The 26,342-nt window shown below is 36.8% G+C and overlaps 1 protein-coding gene across 1 annotated transcript in view; it reads right to left on the minus strand.

Moving 5' to 3' along the window:
* TTC27 (tetratricopeptide repeat domain 27) overlaps positions 1-26,342 on the minus strand; it is a 137,285-nt gene that overhangs the window by 17,328 nt on the left and 93,615 nt on the right. The window contains exons 13-16 of the mRNA XM_039887439.1: positions 25,202-25,429; positions 12,116-12,214; positions 8,582-8,634; positions 3,832-3,997 (exon numbers count right to left, since the gene is read on the minus strand). Of these exons, the coding sequence (XP_039743373.1) occupies positions 3,832-3,997; positions 8,582-8,634; positions 12,116-12,214; positions 25,202-25,429 (546 nt within the window). The remainder of the gene's footprint in view (positions 1-3,831; positions 3,998-8,581; positions 8,635-12,115; positions 12,215-25,201; positions 25,430-26,342) is intronic.

A 26,342-nucleotide genomic window follows, 5' to 3' on the forward strand; every position in this document is an offset into this window, starting at 1 on the left:
TTCACCGATGATTTAACCACTATGGAGGGATTCTACTCACACCTGCCAGAGACTAGACACTGCCGACAGCAATCTACAACGCTGCTAAAGAGCTTTTAAAAGGGCCTGAAAACTATCTCCCTGTGGCTCTTCCTGGATCTGAACACCTGGCAGTTCTCTGTTATACGGTGCTAAAGACGATGATTTGCCCTGAGCAAGCCACTGGTTATGCGGTCATGTTCGCAGTCATATTCCCCAAAAGCGAATATAAAAATTAAGCTACTGGCCATAATACCTGACATCTTTATAGCACATTATGCTTCTCAAAGTGTTTTGTTTATATGCAATATTTCTCATAACAGGAACAGTTCCTGGTGCTCCTTCAAGTGGCAACGGGGCTACAGGAGGAAGTCTCAAAGATCCTAAACGCCATCCTTGACTGTTTCTAAAAACACTAAACTTTTATAGAAACTAATTTCGAACTCATCAAAATATTTATGCTCAGATGAATGCTATTGTACAAAAGAAGGTTTGTTTTATATTCTAAGTTTGAGAAACAGAGAAAGAATTAGAGGAAAAAAGATATTAAAGTATTAGCTGGCCATGAAATTAAATCCTAATTTTCTCTTAGAAACAATTAAATTTTCACTTAAGTTCAGAATGATTTAAATTTTCTTTCCTTTTACGAAAAATGCTCAAAATGCATCTCTGTGCATTCAGATCTGAGGCTGGATAAATTGGAAAAAAATGTAATTTTATGCTATTGGCTCAGTCTTTACATTAAGCGTTGCTTTCTTTTTAGTTCTTCATTAAAAACTTAAGAAAAATATATTTTTACTTCCAAATGAATTTTACTGACTGAGAATTGCCCAGAATTCCTCAAAATAAAAATCATTATTTGAGTTCCTTTATTCTTTCTTAGAGAAGGTTCCTAAGAGATTTCTAAGCACGTGTTCCTATAATTCCAACTAATTTGATTTGGTATACAATACACCAAATCAGCAACTGAAACTTTTAGCTTTAGAATCAACTCAGCTTATTTTTGCTGGAGTTACCTCCTTGGTATCTACCACTGTGACTATCAATATATTATTCTAAATGTCACCTCTCTTCATACGTTTAGAGATACTCATATACAGCAGTATTATTCCAAACATTTGCAAGAAACTTTTTCATCCACAGAGAGAATGAGATGCCTAAACTGGAGGTGGTGGGGGAGTGGTAAGAACAAAGGAAAATCTTAAGTAAAATTCTCCAATACATTTCCAGCTATTGTAATTGCAGGAGACTGGAACGCTCAAGGCAGAACCTATTTCGTTCTAAATTATCATCTTCAGTTAAGCAAATGTTTCATTTTGTCTTGCTTTTTTTCTGGAATATATGCCTCTCAGATATGAGTTAGCAAGATAATTGGGCATATTTGATGCACCCACCTAAGCCAAATAAAATCAACAATATATTGATGACTTTATAACTATGATGTAGAAGTATAGCTTTTCAAAAAAATATTTGAACAGTTAACTTGTTTCATATCATTAATTTCCTTAAAACAAGTGGGGAAGATACACACATACCTTTTAGAGTGAGACATCGCTTTTGATAGTACAAATCTATCTCACAGAGCTGTGGTGATAATTAATTGAGTTAATACATATCAAGTGCCACTAGTGTGGCACAAAGCAAGCCCTCACTGAATGTCAGTTATGATTACCATGTCCTAGTCTGACCTGCTCTATGTGCCTTGAGAAGCAGGGGAGAATAAGTGAGCGATAAGATGGAAAAGTCCCCTCCCTTTGATACTTATGTACTAGAACCACGAAAGTCCATCTCTCACGGAAGGAGAGTGGCCTGGCCCTAGCCATTTGCGTGCCTTACATAAAGCCAATGCCTATGGGTTCCAAGCATAAAAGAATGATCAGGATTTTCTCAGGAACCAGAAAGTCAGCCTGGTTAGCCAATCATTACTAATCCTTAGCAGATATGAAGGATTACTGTGAGTTAAAACACAGAGTAGGATGCAAAATTCCACTCACATCAGAAAAAGCAGATAAGTTAGAAACGAGAGACAAAGGACAGAAGATTAATGGGATCAAAGTAGCCAAGGAAGCCAATTCCGAGACAACTCTGGAAGAGATGACACCTCCAGCAGCAATACCAGTAGGACAGAAGAGCATGCTGACAGCTTGGGGAATCTGGAAGGGGAGGAGCGTCACACGCCTTTCTGACCAGAGTGGGCCTTCTTCAGCCCAGCCCACAGGACTCAATGCTGCTCTGACAGTTTGTAATGCTAAAGAATGCTGGACTGATTGAGGAGTGTTGGATTTGAGTGTTTTATGTACCGCTTTTTAGTGTGAAAGAATAAAAAAAAATTTGTTTCAAGTGTAAAATGTAATACACTACCAATGTAAATTACATTCTTTCTAAGAATTTAGGAGCAGGCTTCAGAATGCTTTATTAGTAAAGAAGGGTCTTTTTAAAAATTACACTTGAAGTAAACAAGAGATAAGCACTTTGGAATCTCTGTTCCATCCTCAGTGGTTCAACAACATATTGAGATCTGTTCAAAGCTTCGTCAGTGCCCTTTACCAAGGGACTAAGTGTGGAAGAGAAAGAACCACCTCAATGGAGAACTTCAGCTCTGGGAATGTGACAAGCGCTAGACTGCCAGAGGACTGAAAGTAGATTTGCTAGGGCTCTTATCCTCTCTAGGATGTAAAACTCTGCTATGCCTCCATTCACATTTTAATTGATCTTTATATCACAATCCAAGTCCCTTCTTTCTATAATGGATGGTCAATATACAATAGTTAGAAAAGACAAAATAAATAAATAAATAAATAAATAAATAAATAAATAAATAAGGAAAAAAAAGTGATTGAAGGGGTCAACATAGCTCCTACAAATAGGTATGTAATGCTACTTGAAGACACAGATCTTTCAAGTGAACTGCCCCGAACCTGAGCATTAAAGTTATCTGGCCAATTATATGGCTGGATTTGCAAGACCATGCATATACTGGTCAAGGGCTGGGACTACAATACAGGGCCCAGATAGGGTAAATTTTGGAATAGCTGGAGAACAGATAACAAATTATGAGTAGTCAGGTATTATCACACATTAGATGTTATTTCTGTTTTTTTACAATTCTAAATTCACCATTTTAAATAGCATATATTGATTATTGCAAATAAAATGATATATTTTCAAGGCCTGGACTTTGTAACCTATAAGGTCCTGCACACCCTGTCTTCAACCACAGTTAATCTCACATGGTTTTGTCTACTTAATCTTATTAGATGACAAACACGGTGGCTTCAAGTCTCCCATATTTTCCGAAATGACATAGTGTTTTTGCTACTGTGTTAGAGTCAACTAGTTCTGACATATCACCAAGAAAAGGACCAGTTCATTAAATATCACAAAGAAAATGTTAGTCTTCATTTCTACATTGTTCAAACAGTCTGAAAGTATGCAGTGAATGCTTGTTGAATTAGTGAATAAATGAGTATGGGACTTATTCCAGCTACCACATTAAGATAACCAAAGTAATTAATAACACACACATTATTCTATTTAGTTTCTGCAAACTGACAGTGTATATATAAACCACATATCAGATTTTCATAACTGAGTCACAATAATATTCAATCTATGACTGCGCAAACATATCTGACAATGGAATGCCAGAATTAATATGTAACTAAAAATATTCGATTACAAGAAAAAGCACTCTTTTTAGATGAACACGTGTTTAACAAAATTTGCTCATGTATAGTCAAGGAAATAATTTATATCACATAATCAAGTATTATGCCAAACACAAACTGAAATAACAAAATATGAATATCCTACCTGAACATCTTTGTATTTGTCTCGTAAGTCCAAGAGCCGGTGATAAGCTTTAATGGCCTCTGAAAATTCCCCAACATCAGTGCTAGTGAGAATGTAGTTTTCCCATATCTGCCAGTGTTCATAGTTGCACTTGAGGGCTTCTTGTAAAGTTCTAAAAGCTTTTACTCTATTGAAGGTAAAATTTGAAAGACAGCAATAATGAATAACCATAGCTACATAAACCAGAGCTAAATGCATAAAATGCTGATATGGACTTTCTGTCATTCCTTAATCATTCATGTTAATAAATAGAATTAGAGGCCCAAACAACCCAAACCACCTCAAATCTACCTACAAATTTTTAAAAAACTTAATAGGAACAGGAAATTACAAAACAAAAACAAATAGAAATGAAACAAGAACAGAGAGATGTAAATACAGACAACTGGAAATTTTGGAATTAGAATGCACAGAGAGAGAAATGATGAACTGAAAGATAGCAGTGAAGAATTCACACAAAATTCAGATTAAGAAATAAAAGAATAATAAAGAAATAGAACACAGAATGCGAAGTAAGGCTTAAACGTACATTTGATAGATATCCTAAAGTAAACAAATGCGGAAAATAGCAAGACACTATAAGAGAAAAGCTGAGCATTTTGAACAAAGATCTAAATTTTCTGACTGGAAATATATTTTGCATACCGATCATTATAAATAAAGATAAACCAACACCTAGACATACTGTGTGAAACTGCAGAGCATAAAGATAATCCTTAAACCCACAAAATAATGACAATTAGAGAATAGTAGATATCTCATTAGCAACAAAAGATGGTAGAAGAATATAGAATCCTACCTTTAAAGTGCTAAGTGAAAATAATTGTCAGCCTAAAATTCTGCAACCAGCTAAACTTACCATGTAAGTGTAAATGCAAAATCAAACATTTTCAGATGAACAAAGACTAAGAAAGTTTACTACCTACTAACCCTAATTTAAAAGAACTACTGCAGAATCTTCTCTTGCAAAAATAAAAAGAAATTCAAAGAGAAGGGGATACAAGAAATGATCAATGGTGAGAAGAATTGATTAAATATGTCAGGAAATTTAAATAATTATTGAGAACAAAAATGATTGAGTTATTTGTTTTTTAAAGTAGAACTAAAAGTATATTGACCATATTTTCTGCAATTAAATAAGAAATCAATGGTAAATAGTTTAAAATATATATGCCTGGATACTTAAAAATGCACACCAAAAAAAATAATAAAATCCACAATGTGAAAAAAAACAATCTGTATTAGAAAGTACAAAATATTTAGAAATCAATAAAGTATTATATGTCACCATCTGTAGGATATGGCTAAAGCAGTATTTAGAGGGAAATTTAGGATCTTACATACATCGATTATAAGATATAAAAGATGGAAAATAAGTTAAAACACTCAATTTGATATAAGAACACTAAATAAATTTTTAAAAAATAAAGGAATAGAGTTAAGAAATAAAACATAAATAAAGAATAGAAATGATCGACAAAACCAAAAGCTGGCTTTTGGGAAAAAACTAATGAAACGGACAAAGGTCCGAATTCCATTTAGAATGAAAAAAATATGACACAAATAAGACAGCAATTTAAAAAAAATCATGAGAGCACGATGAACAAATTACACAAAATGAGCTAAAGAAATAGAAAGCCAAATTGATTAATAAAAATTAAAACAAGGATAGGTAGTTTTACAGGCAAGGTTTACAGAATCCTTGTCTTATACAAGCCGCTTCAGAAAGTAGAGAAAGACTATTAGCTTATTATCAACAAGGAAATCGACAAAACTTCATGTCACTTATTCTAAAAGTTAAACATCTCAGCAAACAGATTCTTAATGCTTTACTTTGCTAGCTGGACAAAGACATAGTTCTCTTATAGATCATAAATGTTTCACTGGACAATCACATTACCCTTTTTCAAATGTATACCATCAATCTCCCTTTCCAATTGTCATTCTGAGTTTGCTAATTTAAGACTACAAGATCCACCTTCCTTTCCCTGCTGAGCCTCACACTGTTTCATTTCATCAAGACCATTTCTCCTTGCTAACTTCAAGCAAATTTTGGACGGGGTAATAGGAGTTCTGATCATTCCAGGCCATTGCTGAGAGTCACCTCCTTAAGTATTTGAAAAGAAGTGTGTCCTCATCATCAGTAACTTCCCCGACGAGCCACTGAACACACAAATCATTTGCTCGATCGCTAAGATATCTATGATAGTGATCAAAATAACTTCTTTACAATAAGTCCTTTCGGTCTTTCCACAACAAGCAATTCACTACAGTTCAGTTTTTATTTCTCTGCATTAAACAATTTACCTAAAGTTGTTATGTTATATACTGATTCATTTTTCCCTTCCCCCACCATCCTTTATAGTTGAAATCAAAAGTACCCTTACTCTACCACTTCTTCAAATTCTGCTATAAATTGTTTCTCTGGGATTTTTTTCTTTCTTTTTTTTCCCTTTCTCTACTCCACTCACTGAGCCCACCTGCCATAGCAACTACCTTCAACAGCAATGAACTGAGACTCCCCGGTGCTCCCAATCACACGGAGACTGGGGAGCGGGGCGGGGAGGTGAAGTTATTCTGTTGGGAAAGAACTCAGTAAGCAGAAATCCACACCAGAAGGATTACCTTTTTTCCTATGTGTCCTCCCACCTTCTAATCACAAATTCCTAGCCTTGAAATTTCTGCGATTAAATTCTTTTTTGATAAATATGATTTCTTTATAAAGAACTTCAATTCAGGATTCACTTATCAAACCCACAATGGTAGTGATGCTGTACTACGAAAGTTACATGGGAAAATGGAAATTTTCCCAAGGGAAAATTGTGACATCAGGTAGGGACAAAATGTCAGGGGTAATCAGATAAAACAGTGAAAAGGGCACTTCAGTGAAAAATATTATGATGGGAAAGGGACAGATGAGACAGTTTAAAGGGTCGCTTCGAGGCACGAATAGGAGTCTTGTGAGAAGAGCAGTAATAATTTACCCTTGAAGTAAATAACAATCTTGTGAGTCAAAAATTAGCTATGTCTGGAGCAGCAGCAAAGAAAGGAAAGAATAAAAAGACCAGAAAAAAGGAGTAATTCACCTCTGACCTTACAACCCCACTTTTATACAAAAACCTATTCATGGAGCTGCAGGAAGACAAAACGTATGAAAAGGAAGCTGAGGAACAATGTGCAAGAACCTCTAAGAGAGAAAGCAGAATTCTTAGGATTAATGGGCTGGAAGACAAGGTAGGGGATCAAGAGACTCACTACATACAAAATGATCAGGGTTACAGAAAAACTCACTGAGATCATCCTACAACTATGACTGGGATTTCCCCCGCCCCTTGCTTTAAATCAATAGGGTCTCTAGTGAGTTTAAACACAATCAGCTGCAATCAAGAACATAATATTATTTTCTGCAGAGAATGGTAGAACAAACAGTGCTTTATTTATGTAGATTGTCATCCAAGAGCAGCGGAAGCATTTCATGATCTCAGCATAATGTGGATTTAATGATATCTTCAGAAATATCTTGTGAATCCACAAAGAAAAATTAAGTTTGAAAATAGGGTCAAATAAAAATGGAACTATATCCATCCTTTAATACATTTATTTAAACTCTGGCGACAGCAATCCTTGTCTCGTCCCTTTCCTTCACTTTCTGTGGCCAGTCAATAAGCCCAATTGGTTGTCTCCTTTATAAAATGGCATCTGCCCCATCTTTTTCCAGCCTAGTTATCTCCTGACTGACTGTTACAACAGCTGTCTCCAAACTGGTTTCCCAATCCCCCATTTCCTCTCTAGTCTCTCACACGCTGCCACCAGATAAATCTTCCTAAAAAGCTTCTTTCTTCATGGAATTACCCAGCTGAGATTTCTGGCTTCCTATTGCCAGCAACAGAGTCTCAATGTGTTAGTCAGATAATCAGAATACACAGCAATTTGACCCTAACCGACCTTTCCAACCTTCTCTCAGTATAGATCTCACTGTAGTCCAGAGCAGGACTCTTACCTCCATCTCCTGAAGTGCTGCGTTCACACTCGTCACTCTGCATCTAGTCAAATTCTCCTCACCTGAAAGGCTTTCCTCTGTCTTTTCCACCCATTCTACAAATGTTAGCTTGAGTCCGATATTCTCTCAGAAGCATTTCTGAACAAGGGTCATAAACATCCCTACTTCTGAGATTCTCACAGGACTACATGAGTGCCTGGCACAGAATAAGTGTTCTACACTTATTCTACTAGTATTAAAGCCCTCTTTGTATTTCTCATTTAATATTTGCCACATATTGCTTATATTGCTAATCAATTTTTAAAATAATATGGCATAATATTTTATTTCTAAACCTATATTCCCTGAAGACATTGGTTCATATCTATATTTCTCAATAATGTACACAGCAAACAATCAATGAGAATCTATCAATTGAGTTGATCAACTAAAAAGCATGCTTGCTTTTATTATATAATGAAATTTAGAACACAAAAGCTTAGTAGCAAATAAAGGTTTCAAGCAACATATTTTATTACATATCAAACGATTTCAAGGAATAAACTACATTTAGAATTCAAATGGCTATGTTAAGTCATTCTAACTCAAAGACATGGATGGGCAAAGGAAAAAGAGAGTGAGGCACAATGTTTCAGTGTTCAGTTGAGTTGAAGAAAATCTCTTTCATTTAATTTGGAAGCAAAGTTCTTCATACTTGTCTGTTGTACTTACTTTTGTTTTAATCGGATGTAGGAAGTTGATAAATTGTTCCAAGCTTCAGCATTCTGAAATGATACAGAACCTAGTTATAGACTAAGTAAAATAACTGCTACAACCAAAAATATAACGTATTTTCCTAGTCCAAGATGTGCTCTTTATAATCACAGCTTTCAATGAGGTATGTTTAAAGACGCATGGAAAAAATTAAATAAATTAAAAATAACTTTTATAATTTAGAATGAAGAAGTCACAAAAATAGTCAACAAATTGATGTAACTATTAAAGCACTAATTTTGGAATTTAGTTAAGATTTTTTAGTTAACATAATTTACACAATATATGGATTTATTACAAATCCAAGACAATGTAGAGTATTGTTTTCCTATCTTAAAAGACTTTGTTATTTTACAATCATCCTTCATCAGAGAGGAGAACAAAGGAGTATGTGTTCTCAGCATCACTCCTAAGTGTTTCATCAATCAAACATATTTCTCTCACTATTCCTCTTATGCAATGACAAAAACAAAGCTTTTATGTAAATGTTGATTCTAATGAGAACTGTATGAATTATATCTGTTCCTCTTTGTTCTGCTTTTTATAAAATATAGAGTATATAGTTCTCAAGTTCCATACGTATGATTTAAAAATTAAGTGGCAATGGACCTCTGCTTGCAGACTAGCCTTATTGCCATAAAAAGTTAGAAACTGGACAAAACTTAGGAAACAACTATATTCAGACAATAGGCACAATTAGGACTGTGAGCCTTGAGACAGAGTAAATAATTGAGGTGTCTCAACAATCAACACAGGCTTCTAGCTAGAGGCACTTTCAGGGCTGCAGCCCAGAGAGGTAGAAACCAAACAAAGCAGAAGTCCTGCTGAGATGAAGAAGAGATCATAGTTCAGGGCTGAAAAGGTGGCTGGAATTTTGGGGGTAAGAAAGAGAGATCTGTGTAGAGAATAAGCTCCAGACATCAAAATAAGCATCAACTTGAGTCCTTGGCTGAATACTAAGCTATATTTGTACAGGTCAAAACTTCTTGAGGCCAGGCAGAAAACAGCTACCAGAGAGCTATGAGCTGAATGGAGATTCTGGGTGTCACATAGTGCTAGCAGTTATTCAAGTTCCAACCAACCAGGGTAGAGAATTCTTATTGATCACCCATAGCATTAAATTCCACACCCAAAAGAAATGGGTGATTGCAACCCTAGAATAAGGACATCTCCAGACCTGCCCTAACAAAGCTAACCGCATGCCAAAATAAAACTATCTTTTAAGGGAAGACAAAACAAAACCCAGAAACTCAACACACGGCATCTACAAAAAATTAAAAAATCAAAATAAAAAATTGGTAGACGTGCATGTAAACAGGAAAATTCATTTATAACCAAAGGAAAAATCAGTTAATAGAAATAGACACAGAAATGAAAGAGATGCTAGAATAAGCACATGAAGACTTCAAAGCAGGTGTTACGTGATCAAAGGTATGAAGAAAACATGAACAGCGTAAGGGAACATAACTGGGGAATCACAGTAGAAATATAAAAACTATAAAAAGTACCACATGAAAATTCTTGAACTAAAAAAATACATCATTTGAAATGATGTTTAGTTTTTTTTAATTGATATGTAACATTGTATTAGTTTTAAGTGTACAACATAATGATTTGATATATGTATATATTATGAAATGATTACCACAAGTTTAGTTAACATCCACCACCACACACAGTGTGAAAAGTTTAATGAACAGGTTTAACAGCAGGTCGCACATAAATTTAAGAGCTAAAACAATAAACTCTTAGAAGAAAAGATGGGGTATCTTCATGACCTTAGATTGGTGATAGATTCTTAGATATGACACTAAAAGCAGGAGAAACAACAGAAAAAACTGATAAGTTGGACCTCATCAAAATTTAAAACTTTTATACCTCAAAAGATACTACCAATAATTTACAGACTAGGAGAAAATATCTGCAAATCATATATCTGGTATGGGACTTGTATCTAGGATGTATAAAGAACTCTTATAATGCAACGATAAAAAGATAAGTAATCCAGTTTAAAAAATGGGCAAAGGTTGTAAATAAACCTTTCTCCTAAGATACACAAGTGGCCAATAAGCACATGGAAAGATGCTCAAAATCATTTGCCATCAAGGAAATGCATATTGAAACCACAAAGAGATACTATCTAGTAGAAATGCTATAATAAAAAAGACAGATGATAAGTCTTGACAAGATGCTGAGAAAGTGGAAGCCTCATACACTGCTGGTGGGAATCTAATATGGTGCTTCAGAAAACAGTCTAGCAGCTTCTCAAATTTTTCAACAAAGAGCTAACATGACCTAGTAACTCTACTACTAGGTATATACCCAAGAGAAACAGAAACACACGTCCATACAAAAACGTGTAAATGAGTGTTCATAGCAGCATAATTCTTAATGGCCAAAAAGTGGAAACAGTCCAAATGTTCATCAAGTGATGAATGGATAACAACATCTGATATGCCCACATGGTGGAATATTACTTGGTCATAAAAAGGAATGAAGTACTAATACATGCAACATGGATGAACCATAAAAACATTCATCAAAGTAAAAGAAGTCAGTTACTAAAGATTGCACAGTAATTGATTTCATTTGTACGAAATGTTCACAAGAGACAAATCTATGGAAACAGAATGTACATTAGGCGGGGCCTAGGGTGGGGGTGCAGGAGTGGGGGGTAGAATCTGTTTGAGAGAAGTGGGGAATGACTACTAATGAGTGCAGAGGTTTTCTTTTTATAATAATAAAAATGTTCTAAAATTGATTGTGGTGATGGTTAAACAATTCTGAATATACTGAAAAAAATCACTGACTTGTACACTTTAAATGGATGAACTAGTGCTGTAGGCATAAATAAAATAAAATAAATGGATGAGCTACCTGGTATGGGTTATTTACCATCTCAGTAAAGCTGTTAGATATTAAAAGACTGTAAACTGGAAGAACTTTCTAATAATGTAATTAACAAAGGCAGCACATTTGTGAATGACAAAATACATGTGAAACTTTGCTGTATATTTTAGCAAAGTACATTTTTAACTAAAAAACTGTTCTATGAAAATTATTTCCTAAATGAAACCATGAATAATTTAGCTATTATGAGAAGAAATGTATCTCTAGATTTATAAATCACATACCTTAAGGTGTGACCTTCTGTCAAAAGTATTTACTTTCCTCCAACACAAAAGGAATTGCTAGGGGTTATTTTTAAACATAAAAATAGAAAAATGGAAAGTTATACCTTCTTTTTTCTCTCTCTTTTTAATTTTGATAAGAACACTTAGCATGAGATCTACTCTCTTTACAAATTTTTAAGTGCATAGTACAGGACTTTAGCTTTAGACACAATATGGTACAGCAGACCTCTAGAGCTTATTAATCTTGCATAACTGAAATGATATGCCCATAGGAAATGCTGCTCTGAACTACAGTACGACTTAAATAACAGAGAGTATCAAAGAGCTGTAATAAGGAAAGAAGACCAAAAAAACTTACATCGGGTTCTAGAGTCACACAACGCTGAAATGCCTTCGCTGAACCTCCATAGTCTTCCAAGGCCAAATAGGCACAGCCGAGAGAAAACCACACCCCGAGCTGCAAAGACCGAAAGTCAGTCATTCAAACAAACATACAGAGACATTTACCTGGTGTCATGTGAAAATTATTTAAGGTACTATCAACGAACATACTACTATACAGAGTGCAGAGCTATGAAATAAATATTTGCCTTACATTTTATATTAGCTTAAATGTAAGAAATTTAGCAATGGAAGCGGATTTTTCCATATAATTTTCAAAGCTAATATGACGCTGAAAGAACGTGAAATATCACAGCGCATGTTTTGCTGACCAAGACCACTCTATGTGTTAACCAAACTCCATGAATGCAATAGAGAGCTCTGTTTATAAGCCCTGATATTATAAATGTGGGGGGAACAATCTCATAATTTTACTGAGCATCAACTACATAAAAAGTATATAAAGTATCAGCAGATTCACAACTGAAGAGTGTGTTACAAACTTAAGAAAAAGTTTTGCTTTCATCTTCAAGTTAGACCACAAGTACTTCTTCAGTTTAACCAAGAGCCAAACTGCCCTAGCACGTATCTGCTTAGACATGCCTGAAAATAATTGATAAAAAGTAGGCTCAGAATCTGGATTACCAAGTAGTCATTCAAAATGGAAAGCCTGATTTAAGTCAATAAGATCTGTAAACACAGAGATTTGGAAAACAGGTAAATTAGGAAGTAGCTACTGGAACTACCAAAGAATTCTTTAGTTCACAAGGTTTCCTTAAAATTCAATAGCCTCTATCAAAAGAAAGATAAACCTGATAAAAATTCAATGAAATTAGTCAGAAATGCAGCTACTACAGTCAAGTTTGCTTTCCTTTCAGATACAGTCAGTACGGCCAGCAGCAGAATGCAGTCAGCCTTCTTACTGACTCCAGGACCAAGGCAGTGAGTCAGCAGGTATATTTGGTTGAACAATTTAGGGTGGGAAAGGAAATGAGGTGCTGGGTTATCTGTCCATAGCCTTCCGCAGAGGCGGAGGAGGAAACTACCCCTGCATCCCTCCTCCCCCAGCAATTCCCACAAAACTTCTTCCATATGGCTAGTTGAGGCCTGAAAGTTCTTTAAGCACATAAAGATTTTTAGCCGATAATTAGAGATAAAGCTTAGAAAGCAAACATCCTTGGGCAGTTTATAACACTTTGCCTTGAATTCACAAGAGGTTATAAATAACTGCTATCAAGAGTTTTATGGAGAACAGATTTTGTCAGAGGGATAGATAATGGATGCAAGGTGGGGGGTGTTTGATGGGAGGAAGGAGAAGCAGAGGTACCAGGTTGAAATGAAGTTAGAAATTCACTTCCAGTAACTTAAAAAATAGTTTATTATGCTTTATTTTTGTCTCGTTACTTACAGAATCAAATGACAAGAGCTCCAGTGCATCTACCCACACTCACTAGATAAATCTTGAGATGGCCCGAAGTCTGATGTTAACTTGTAAAACAAGCCCTCTAACTTCTAACCAAGTTTTAAAATCTTTGTATTATATTTCACCAGTTAGAAGGTGCATTTTTTTCCCAACATTTAACATCTCAGAAATAGGTGCATCTTAATAACCAATAGCATGTCAGAGTTTACTGGCAGCATTAAGATGGCACTTAAAATAAATGTGCCTCTTAGTATTGATGGCATCCTATGTCCTATGAATTATGGAAGCAAGTTTATCTGGAATGAGGAATATCTCATTCCGGGACTAAATCAAGAACAATGAGAATTGTCCTCAAAGTTCTCAAAATGTATATGCCCTCTTTACTTTCTGCATCAGCAAAGATCAAACTGTCTCACATGTGTTTTTATAAAAAATAGCAAGTGTAAATTCAATGGAAAAAAAAAAACTTGATTTTTCAATCCACCTAAAAAGACAAAAGGTTATAAATACCTAAAATTAGCTCTAAAACAAACTGGTGATGAAGTTACTATTCACTTTTAAGTTTTTGAAACAAGTCAGTATGTTGTAACCAGTGTCATAAAACCAAAATAAATTTAATGAAATTCAGGCAGATGATTTAATTTAATATACAGTATTATGGTTCTCTTTTCTTTTTACTCTTCATCATTTGTGTTGTTTTAATAATTTGCATCTGAAGAAAAATTCTAAGATCACTAGCTGCTAGTACGTTTTCATCTAGTATTGATAACATATAATTATGATGGCAGATGACTTTTCTTTGAAATCATGAATTGGCTTTAAAGCAAACACACTCCAGGATCTCCTAATTGCTTGTGGCTGACCCAATAAACCATAAGTAATGCATTCATACCTTGCTTCTCATTGAAGGCCTCAGGATTTGGGGGACTAAGAAGAATATTTGGTGCTTCTTTTACTTTTTTCATTTTAAACTATTACTTAAACTATTATTACCAAGTGACTGGCTTCTTGATTCAGGATGGTCATACTCTTAAGAAGAGAGCATCATAAATGAAAAAAATAAAAAGAAGCCTCAAAAACACCTCTTACATGATTCCCGAAATTAGAGTTGTATATGTTTGAGTACCAAAGATCTCTACCTTCTAGTCCAGTGCTATCAGATAGAAATATTATGCTAGCCTGATTATATTTCCTAGTAGTTGCACTTAAAAAAGTAAAAAGAAATAGGTAAAATTAATTTTAATGACATTTTTGACTCCATATATCCATAATATTATAATTTTGACATGTTATCAATATACAAAATTATTGAGCTATTTTATATTCATTTTTTTCATACTATGTACATTTTTTCCATCTTTGAAATCTGATGTGTATCCTACACTTACAGCACATCTCCACCTGGACTGGCCACATTTCAAGTGCTCAACTGCCACATGTGGCCAGCGGTACCATACTACACTGATTCTCAGAAACACTAGCACAGACCCTGGCACACCTTGCATCCTCCCCAATCCTTCTTTCTCCAATAAAGAAACTACCTCCTCAGGCTGAGACCCTCCCTTGGGCTCCTACCTTTCACATACCATAGTCACGCCTGCTCTCTATACCGCAGCAACCAGAATAATCAGCACTTAAAGGGCATCGAGTCTGTGTGCCAAGCACTGACGCCAGAGCTTCCCACACATGATCTCATTTATTCCTCACAGCAGCCTGTGGGGGAGAAACTATCCCCCTCACTGGAGAGACGAGCATGGGCTGCAGAGCCGGTCAGGGACAGAGAGGTGCTGCCTGGTGGGTGTGACTCCGGGTACGGACCCTGGGGCCACACTGCCTCCCTCTACACTATTCTGTCCACACACAGCCATGACATATGGTCCTTGCCACCGATAAAGAGAGAAGGGGGCAAAAGTGCAGAGAAGATGCACTGGGAAAACCCAGAAGATCAAATTTTAAGAACCAGGGCAAGTGGACAAAGATGAAGCAGAAGAATAAATGGCCATGTTTAGTTCGACAGAAGAGCTAAAAGACAAATCTCTTATCGAAGGAATTGAGCACAAATGGAGAAAGAATCAGCTGACAGAGAGGCTCCGGCAGAGATTTCTGTGGCGCTTATTGCCAGGGCAAATTGTGAAGGAGGCTAGTTATAGGCGGGCAGTGAACTTTAAGAGCTGACAGCCTAGATTTTCCTCAGGGAGATAATACAAAACATAAAAACACAAAAGCAGGCCAACTCTTTATTTTGAATGTGATGATATATAAATTTAAAAATGTTTTTAAAATCATTTTGAAAATAATTAACAAAATACAAGAATGGCTGAGAACATGGTCTCTGAACTTCCCTCATAAAGCCCCCTGGAGAAACAGTGATGAATCGAAAGATGCCTGGGATTCAAGAGGTTCTGAGCAACTGTATGACCTTGGTCATGTCACTTAACCTCTGCATCTCAGTTCCCCAATTATTAAGTAGGGATTGGATTAAGAAAAAATTCCAAGGCTCCTTCTGACCCCAGGTTCTGAAAACCCAGAGGTGACAGACAGGGTTCAAAGATACATTTAGTGCCATCTAGTGGCAAAACAAGTACACTGATGATACAAATAGAACAGTATTAGAATCATCAGGTTTGAGGATGCCTTAGAAATCGACTGACTCAAAGGAGGCCAATAGGAAAATGAGGCCTAGAAAGGAAGTCATTTGCCTAAAGCCACACAATGGTTCCTGGCTCCTGGTGTGCGACATGTGTGATGAAGACAGTGATTGCAATACTTTATTAAACCTCAATAATTAAAGTGGAAATTAAACAGTTTTCTACTCCAAGGGCTCACAATACTACGCATCACTAGACAATAGGCATGGATTATTTTTACAATTAAAAAGATAATTTCCACAAGGGTATTCAAAGCACATGTGCAATAGGTGCCATCTGCTTATTATATATGACGAATTCCTTTCTTAAATTATGAGCCTAATACTCAATTTTCCTTCCTCCTTCAGGGTTTCTGCAGAATGAATAATCAGTAGCTTCATACTTTTTGCTAATTTTCCTTACAGGATTGACTGTTTGAATTTTTCTGGTGTCACATATAAAGTTTAACATGTTTTGATCGAATCCTAAAGCCCAGCTGCACGCTCCATTCTCTCCTTTCTCTATCCCTGACTCATTCCCATGACCCCAAAAGCAGGTAAGTTGCTGAATGGGGTTTCATTAAACAGAAAATGACCCAAGCCAAATCCAAGAGAGATGTCAATGTTCTTCAGTAGCAGCTTTTCCCAAAGTGAGGCATGGGGCTCACGTTTTTAAAAAATGTATACCGCCAAGTCTTCTGTAACCAGATTTCTCATTTACTGAGTTGTAAGTTCTTCTCCCTAAGGAAACAGTCTTAACCTGTCAGCTTCTCTTTCCCTAAAGGACTACTTTCCTGTATTTTAGTGTCTTCCTTTAAATTAAAAGAGCAACGAAATTGTATACACACTTTTTTCTTTTACTAGGTAGGCTATTAATTGTTTAGTGCCCTCCTCTTAGTCCCGTCCTAGATTTGGTTACCATGGTTCTTATATTTTCCTACTCTTTCCAGAGCATTCACAACATGAGGTATATAGGTGTTTACATGTCATCTGCATTTGAATCTCTCCTGTTAGATGTCATCTCCCTATTTTTAGGCTACAGATAAGGGGCAATGATGATATTCTAGCACCACCACTACCACATTGCAATAGGCAGGACAGGAAAACACCACCATGTAACATCTATGAGAACTTATTATGAGCCAGGAAATATGTTAGACACTTTACATATATTAGCTCTAATTTTCCCAGCAGCAAATCGAGATAGGGATCATAATCTCCACTTCGCGAAGGAGGAAACCGAAGCCCAGAAAGGTGGAGTGACTTCCTGCTGTCATATTCCTTGGGATTACGAGGGTTCGGAATCAGGTCTATGGCAGCGAAGCTTCTGCCCTCCCCACTTCCCTCGGACTCGCAGTCGCAGCTACAGCCCACATGCTACCCGGTGCTTGTGTTTCTTGGCAGGTATGCGAGTTAGACCTTAAGAGTTTCATTTTTTATTGCTTACCAATATAAGAGAGGGAGAACAAAAAGGAGTCTTTTTCTCTACATATTATTCACATATGTTCATCCTGTCTTCTCCACTGGAATGTAAGCTCCGACCTCCCACCACAACTAACACAAGGTTCACAACAGAAACTCTATAACTCCATTTCTAATAACATTTTCTTCCTTCGAACGCTAAGGTGAAAGAGCAAGTTAAGCCTACAAATCAAGGAAGAGCATAAGCTCCCAGGATAATTAAAATCACAGAGTATTTTATACCATAAAAGTTCCATCTTATGTATAGAATGGACGGGGAAGGTGGCTGCCTCAGTTTCTCTAAAATTCCCTGGTGTCACAGAGACTCACTGTCATGTGCTGGACTGTCTCAAAACATCAAAGGTATATAATTTCACTTCGCTCTTGATGAATGGCCCCATGGTTCTGAATTAATGGAAGAAAAAGTTCAAACTTGACAGTCATATTCAAGGCTTTCCACAACTTCTAACTCGACCTCAGCCAAATGCATCACTGCTTCCTAACATCAGACGACGTCCTTCAGAGCCAAACAGAGAAGAGCCTAAGAGTAGCTGCTCTGGACCTGGAATGCCTGTGCTCAGATTCCAGCCCCCCATCTCATAAACTGTTGGATCTGGAGCAAATTACTTACCCATCTCTTTCCTCATCTGTGAAATGAGGGTAAAAACAGTAAGTACCTCAGGGATACTGTTGAGGATTAAAAACATAACAAAAATGCTTAGAACGGTCCCTGGCACTTAGTAAATATTCAACGTTAGCTGCTATTGTTATTATAACTGAATACAAAAATAAACAGTCAAAACCTGTAGTTACCAAGAAACCTTTGCTTTCTACATGGTTGGTTTTTGCATCTGCTGATCTCCTTTCCTGAAACATGTTTTCCCAATTTTTCCTCCTGTCCAAATCCTAACCACTCCTGCTAGTTCACAGCATCCCTGTCAGGCCTTCTCTGGATTTGGCTTGGGTCATAATGCTGTCATTAAACAACACAAATATGTTGTCTATTAACTTTACTCCTTGGTCACATGCAAAGTTGTTTCTGCCTCATCTCTCCATTTAGCCCATAAAAACCACAGCAAGGCAAGAGGCCATGGCTCAACACAATTCTTTGTATCTTCCTCAATACCTCAAACTGGTGTATAAAGAGTTTACACTTATATTCATGCGCAGACTATAGAAGATGCTTCAGAAACAGACACTGCAATTACAATATTAATGCTCTCATCTTCTTTCCAGTATCATTAGAAATATTATTCCTGTTTCTGGAGCTAATACCTTCATCTCTTCTTATTCCACTCTTCCCTAGAATGATATTCCCAAGTGATCTTCCCGTCTCTCTTTGTAACATTCGCTTTCTCTTTTATTCACTGGATTCATTCTCTCCTTTCGATGATGTCAAGGTGTCCAGTATGTTGAATAGTTTTACTTGGCTCTTCTGCCCCTCGGTACAATTTTCCACGTTTTGACTCTCACCTCTTTGACATGCTCCTAAAACGAACAGTCTATAGATACTGTATCCACTTCCTCATCTGCCACTCACCCTAAAACCTCCTGGAGCTGGTTTTGAAGGTCATTAGTGAGCTCCAAATCCAATGACCTCTTCTTAGCCTTTTTTTGGACTTTATCACTACATGTGACATTCCTCACTACACTTATTCTTCCTTTAGTTTCCACGAATCCCTTCCTTGGGTTTCCTTCTGTCTATCTGATCAAAACTCTGGAGTGTTTTGTTTGAATCATATTTTACTGGTGCTGTTTCTGCTGACTTCTTCCAACTGCGGGAGATGCATAAAGTTTAGGACTTTGCCTGGTGTTTTCCAACACAGTTTTCTGTAAAGAATTCATTCACTTGCCTGGCTTCGCCTGACTTCCACAGAAAAGCCCCAACCTGCGAGCTCTGGTCCAGCCTCACTGCTGGGCTTCAGGCTTTCATGTCCAGTGGACTATCGGCCACTTTTACTTAGCGAAACATCTTCATACCTGACATCCAAAATCACATCGTCTTCCCCTGCAAGCAGTATTTTCCCTTCCTCTTGAATTCTCTTTACCTACCAATAGAGATATTTTCCTTTTTAAGCAGACAATTGAGAAAACTGGCATTTGCTTGGATTCCCTCCAACCTGCCGGTCCAATGAATAAGTCCCAGAAAATTTTCCTGTATAATGAGCCTTCAACCTGTTCTACCTTTCCATCCTCACTGCTAAAGCCACCGATCACTCATAAGTGACATTCATTCCTTATTTAAACTTAGTTTGTAGTTTTGCAGACCATCCCTGATACAAAACCAAACATTCCTATTTTTATACCAACTCGATTTCTGAAAGTCATGACAATGCACAAAAGCCATTCAAATATCACTCTCATTTTGCCTAAATTTTGTTATTAAACCTAATTGTACGGACATGTGTGAGAAGAGAGGATAGAATGTTTTAAATTCCACTACTATAATATCACTCCTGTCATATCACTCTTTACTGAACCACAACAGACTTCCGCATCTATAGAGTTACATAATCCTGAAAAAAAGCATTTCAGGCCCTTCATAAACTAGTTCTATCCATATCATTTCCCAGCGGAAACTCCCTGCTCTCTGCTGATAGGCTGACACAGCCTAATTCATTCCTATATCCATATCTGGTACACAGTAGGATCTTGATAATGCTTACTTAAACAACCACATAATGTACTGTTTGAACTGCAACATTTTTGAAAGTGAAGCAAGACATAAAAAAAAAATTTAAAATTATTTGAGTTAAAAAGACCTCATCTCTTAACCAACAAATTGTTGATCAACAAACTGGTTTTATTATATCATGGACCTATAATCTCATTCTATCCAAAAACCACTTTCGAAAGTAAAATTATTTTTGAAAAATAAAGTAAAAAAAAAATTGAAATGCTGATTATCTGAACATTTGAAAAACAAAAAGAACATGATTCAAGCTATACATTTATGACATTAGCACATTTCTGCAATATATTACAGAATTTAATTTTCTTAGTAGGTATTCATATAGTTTAATCAGATCCTTACTCATATCAAATTCTAATACTATGTCATTGATATTTTTCTGATAAGTTTATAAATAAATGATAGTTAGCAATCTCAAAACCACAAATGTAGATGGTATGCATGTCTTCTGGTTCTCTAACAAATGTACCACAGATGATGCGTTTAGTTTTGCAAACCACCCCTGATATAAAACCAAACACTTCTATTTTTATACCAACTCGATTTCAGAAAGTCATGACAATGCACAAAAGCCATTCGAATATCACTCTCATTTTGCCTAAATTTTATTAAACCTAACCATATGGACATGTGTGAGAAAAGAGGATAGAATTCCTCTTTCTATTTGCTTTTATTCCAGGACTTAAAGGAGACAATAGCATGTGGGAGCTCTCGTCCCTCAGAGACAGTTCAAACTTGGATCATAGTTATAATGAGCCTATGGAGTTCAAGTTCGCATCTTGCAGTAGTTCTATACAACTGCAGCATCAAATGCCTGCATATTTTGGCATGGCTGATAGCCTGCCTGAATTGAATCCATATGACAAACAGCAGAATATCCTACATAACATCTGTTTGTACTGTGATGCTGCTTTGAACAACTGTCACTTTTTTGTCTCGGTAAGTAATTAATTCAAAATTATATAATGAGACCATTAAGTCTTGCTAAGTCGTCCTTTGCAAATTCCCTATATCCATCCATTCTTTCCTGTTGCCCCTTTAACACTGAAAACTGTCATGCTAGACAATTGCTACAGCCTCCTAACCCTGCCTACCTCGAGTATGTCCCATGGCCAGTGTTGCCAAAACAATATTCCTAAATTACCCCCACGCACACAACATTCCTTCATCCAAAACGAAGCCAAACACAAATCAACCCCTCAATGGTTCCTTGTCTGCCAAATACAAAGCCAAAGAGTTTAGCCTCACATTTAAGACCTTTCATAATCTGGCTCCAATCTAGCTTTCCCACTGAAGTGCCCTATTCCCTTCAACTCCAAGAAACATCCTCTCTAATGTCTACCAAAAGCAGTGATAGTCTCTTTGGTCTCTATATAACTAGTTCTTTACAAATAATTCACTTGGTATTTCTTTGATGCCTCATATTATTGGCTAGTTTTGTCTGTGTTCTTTTCGCTAGATTGTCCCAGAGGGTACAAGCCAAACTATCTGGTCATCTCTGCTACTGTTTCATTCTTTGGCTCAGTGCTATGTGCACAGCAGACAATCAGTATATATCTGAATGAATAATGGTTAAAGATATTATTTATTTACTCATTCAACAAATATTTATTGAATACCCAATATATGCTAGGCATGGTTACAGCACTAGGAAAATATAAATGAACCTTAGAGATATTTATTGAATACCCAATATATGCTAGGCACGGTTACAGCACTAGGAAAATATAAATGAACCTTAGAGATAAAAATTGCTGCCTTCATGGGAATTACAGTCTAATGGAGAAGAAGAATTTTTTTAAGTTAGTTATACATAATATTAGAAGGTGCTAAGTGCCATGGAGAAAAATAAAGCAGGAAAGGAAATTAAGAAGTATAGGTAGGGCTATGATTTAAAAAAGAATGACCATGGAAGTCCTGTCCAAGAAAGTAATATTTAAACAAAGACTTGAATGAAGTATTGGAATAAAGTAGGCAGATATCTGGAAGAAAAAGTGCTAAAACCTGAGGCGGGAATGTGCCTGAAATATCTGAGAAAGTACAGAGAGGCTAATGTTGGCTGAGCAAGCGGGGGAACGGGAGGAGGGAAAGGCAAGAAGGAACAGGAACCAGGCTGGGGAAAGCCTTGGGAACCATGCAGGAACTTCGGCTATCATCACTAGGTGATGGTGCAGGGGTTAACACGTCTGACTCACGCTGTAGGGGATCGACTCGGATGTTCACTGAGAGTAGACAGATGGGGCAAGGACAGAGGCAGAAAGACCAGTAAGGAGATAATATATTAATCGGATGAGAGATAACAGAGATTTGAATCAGAATGGTGGCGGGTGGTAAGAAGGCACTGGATTCCAGATATATTTTGAAGGTAGCTCCGCTAGGATTTACTGATAGGTTAGATGTGGGATATAAGAGAAGGAGGAATCGAGGATGACTCTAAGATCAGATGGGGCAGACTTTGGCGGGGAAAGTTTTTAGAAGGGAGAGAACAGTATTTTGGATACCGGAATGTTAAGTTAGAATAACAAATGGGGAAACTGAAGAAGCCGAAAGATATGAGTCTAGCATTCATGAGAGAAGACTGGACTGAAAATAAACCTGTGGGAACTGTCAGTGTATAATGGTACTGAAAGCTATGAAATCAAAGGGTGTGTGTAGACAGAGATAAGCCCCAAGCACTAAGTCCCAGAGTACCCCAGGAACCAACAAAGAAGACTGGGAAGGAGTAGCTGGTGAGGCAGGAGAAAAATGTTAATGCTAAGATGTTGAGAAGAGACAGTACTTGGGAACACAATTCATGTCTGTGATGTACCTGGCACTGATTTAACTTAGACTATGGAGGTCAAGGGAATGAATTTCTTTTCCCCACTCTTTATGACAGCTGTGGTTATGTAACCTTTAGGTAGAGACTGCTAAGATAAGCAACGATATGATACAGTCCTCCATATAAGTAAAAATAAAATTTTAACAACACAATATTGAGTTCTATTTTCTGTCAAAAAAGCCTAGTGATAATCAACTTAGTGCAGGATTTGGAACTACTGACATTTTAAGATGGATAATTCTTTATCATGGGGAGCTATTCTGTCCATTATGGGATGTTTAACAGCACCCCTGATCTCTACCCACTAGAGTCCAGTAGCATACTGCTCTCAACTGCCAAATGTCCCTTGGGAACAAAATCGTCCCCTGTTGCGAACCACTGACTTTAGAGTAAGCTGTCAACGAAAACCACCTTCTAAGTATACGCTAAGCATCCCTGCTGCCAGATGCCACTGTCGATTTCTGCTGATATTCTGTACTTATACTTGTCCTACTCTCTTCTCCAGGCTTTTTACCAGCCAGCTGATTTGAAAGCTTCTCATGTATTCACCACTCAGAGTGAGAAGAATAAGTAATTATCTTAACCCGTCATAAAAAAAAATGTACTTTTGGTTCTTTTTCAATGTAAAAGACATGCTCTGAGTCTACCCAGTTCAAAAACGACCATTCCTGCACACTCAAGCTCATAGCAGCATTATTTACAACAGCCAAGAAGTGGAAACAACCCAAGTATCCACTGAAAGATGAATGGATAAACAAAATGTGTCACATCCATACAATGAAATATTATTCAGCCTTAAAAAGGAAAGTCTGACACATGCTACAACATGAATGAATCTTGAGGACATTAGGCTAAGAAAAATGTGACAGTCACAAAAGGAAATACACTATAGAATTCCACTCCTATGAGGTACTTAGAGTAGTCAAATTCAGAGACAGAAAGCAGAATGGGTGCCCACAACTAGAGAGAGGAGGAATGAGGGAGTTATTGTTTAACGGGTACAGAGTTTCAGTTTCGCAAGATGAAAAGGTGGAGATGAATGGTGATGTTTGCACGACAATGTGAATATACTTAACACTACCGAACTGTACACTTAGAAATGGTTAAGATGGAAAATTTTATGTCACGTGCTTTATACCATTAAAAAAAAAAAAAAAAGAGTGCAGGCTCCAGAGACAGATCGTCTTGGTTCAAATGTTGGCAAAATGCCTAACGAGGCGCCTGGCTCATAGTAAATGCTTGGTAAACATTAGTAATTCATTATAAATTCGTATTTTAACAAGAATTATACCAAGTCAGTTTACATGTTTGTCAGGAGTTATGGTCGACAGTCGTGTGTGCCTCTGATTGCTGAAATGGGAAAGCGGTTCTAAAGAAAGTTTGATTAAATGAAAAAATGCCTATGAGAATAAAATCATTTCACTAATATCATTAAGTACAAAATAAGGTTGTTGTCTTTTCCCCTCAAAATTAGGTCCTCTCCTGTGGATTTATCTTGTCACTCATTTTAAAGATCTAGACTTTTTGTATTATTTTTTTTGAACCTTTAAATTTTCTTTAACATTTAAAAGCATGTATGTGTTTATAAAAACCGACATTGTTTCTTACAATGATCAACGATCCATTCTATATGTTACCTTATTTATAAAAAAGTTTTTCTTTCATTATTGATTTCAGCAATAACTTGCAGAGTCCTACACTGTGTGTACTTTTACTTCTGGTTCATTTCCTTCCTAACGTTTCTTTTCAAAATGGAACCTAATTTTAATAGCTGTATTTGCCTTAAGGACAGTTAACGGAAATAACAAAGTGAAACAGAAAAGTCAGTAAGTGGAACACAACAAAAAAATGAACAAGGAAAAACCTACTTGTCCACTTTCGGTGACAAGCAAGAAGTGTCTTAGAGACTAAGCTCTTTCTTTGCTCTCAGAGACAAGCTCACCAGTCATTGGGACAGAAAATGGGTGCTCATTCGGTAAGAATCAAAATCAAAGAAAAATGTCAGTGCCAAGAGTGCATGGGTCTTGTGAATTGTCTAACCTGCATGGGATTAATCTTCACCGAGCGTTCAAAGCACTCCACGCATTCTTTAAACTCATTGTGTCGCAGGTGAAGGAGGCCTTTGGAGCGCTGGGCACGTGCGCTGCGGTGCTGGGACAACTCCCAGGCTTTGTCATAGTGAGAGTGGTCTCGGAGGACATCTCCGAGCAAGCAGTACAAACTTGGCGTTTCTTTCTTCTCCAGCTCTTGCCTAAGGATTTCTTCTGCCTAGAAATAACAACAGAAATAACTAAATTGCTATTTTTTAAGTATATATACATGTTTTAACTCACACGATCCAAAATTTTACTGTATAAGTTTGAGATGACCTGGTTCTTTCATGCATCTAGGACACAAGCCAAATAAGACACAAGTAAAAGGAAGGAATAAAAAGTGGTGAATACTGCTTTACTGGCATGTGAAATTCTCATGAAAGGCAACAAGGAGAGGCTTACTTCATGATATTGGGGGGACTCATTTCCCTGCTCCCCACTCTGGCTGTCAGTACTGTGACCATTTGTTAGAGCAATGCCTTTAATTCACCTCTACCCAACATCAACGAAGTATGTTTTTCCTTTTTTAAAATAGTATGCTCAGGGAGCCTTGGATTGCTGAGACATTTATAAAAGAAGGAAGAGGGTATGATTTAATGGGCAGTGTTAAACACCTACCTCATAACCAAACTGCACCTCTCAGATAAAACTTGCTCACACAAGACCTATCTGCTTCCCGACAGTCCATTCACTTTAGAAACTAAAGACCACACAGTGCACGGGCTTGGGTACTATTTTCATATGTCCAAAATTCAGATTCACCTCGTCATCCAAGCTGTTCTGTACAAATTTATCCCCACTTTCCCTACCCATGTCTGTTACCTACTGTTTCTGATTGATTTCGACAGAGAACAGGAAGCACAGCAGTAGCACTGCTTTCCATCCTCATACACAAACACTTCCACATAAATAGCAGTGGAGTCACCAAAGATGCTAAGAGAGCCATGGCCACGTGGATGCAGATATCCAGGCGGCCATCCTTTGGTAGCCGAAATGATACCTTAGACTCCCTAACTGAAGTAGCTGGCAATCTTAAAGTTTGTATATTTAATTCTTTAGGTTGGATATTTCTAGAATTCTTAAGCAGT

The sequence above is a fragment of the Pteropus medius genome, unplaced genomic scaffold (assembly GCF_902729225.1).
Source record: "Pteropus medius unplaced genomic scaffold, Ma_sr-lr_union100, whole genome shotgun sequence".
Classification (NCBI taxonomy): domain Eukaryota; kingdom Metazoa; phylum Chordata; class Mammalia; order Chiroptera; family Pteropodidae; genus Pteropus; species Pteropus medius.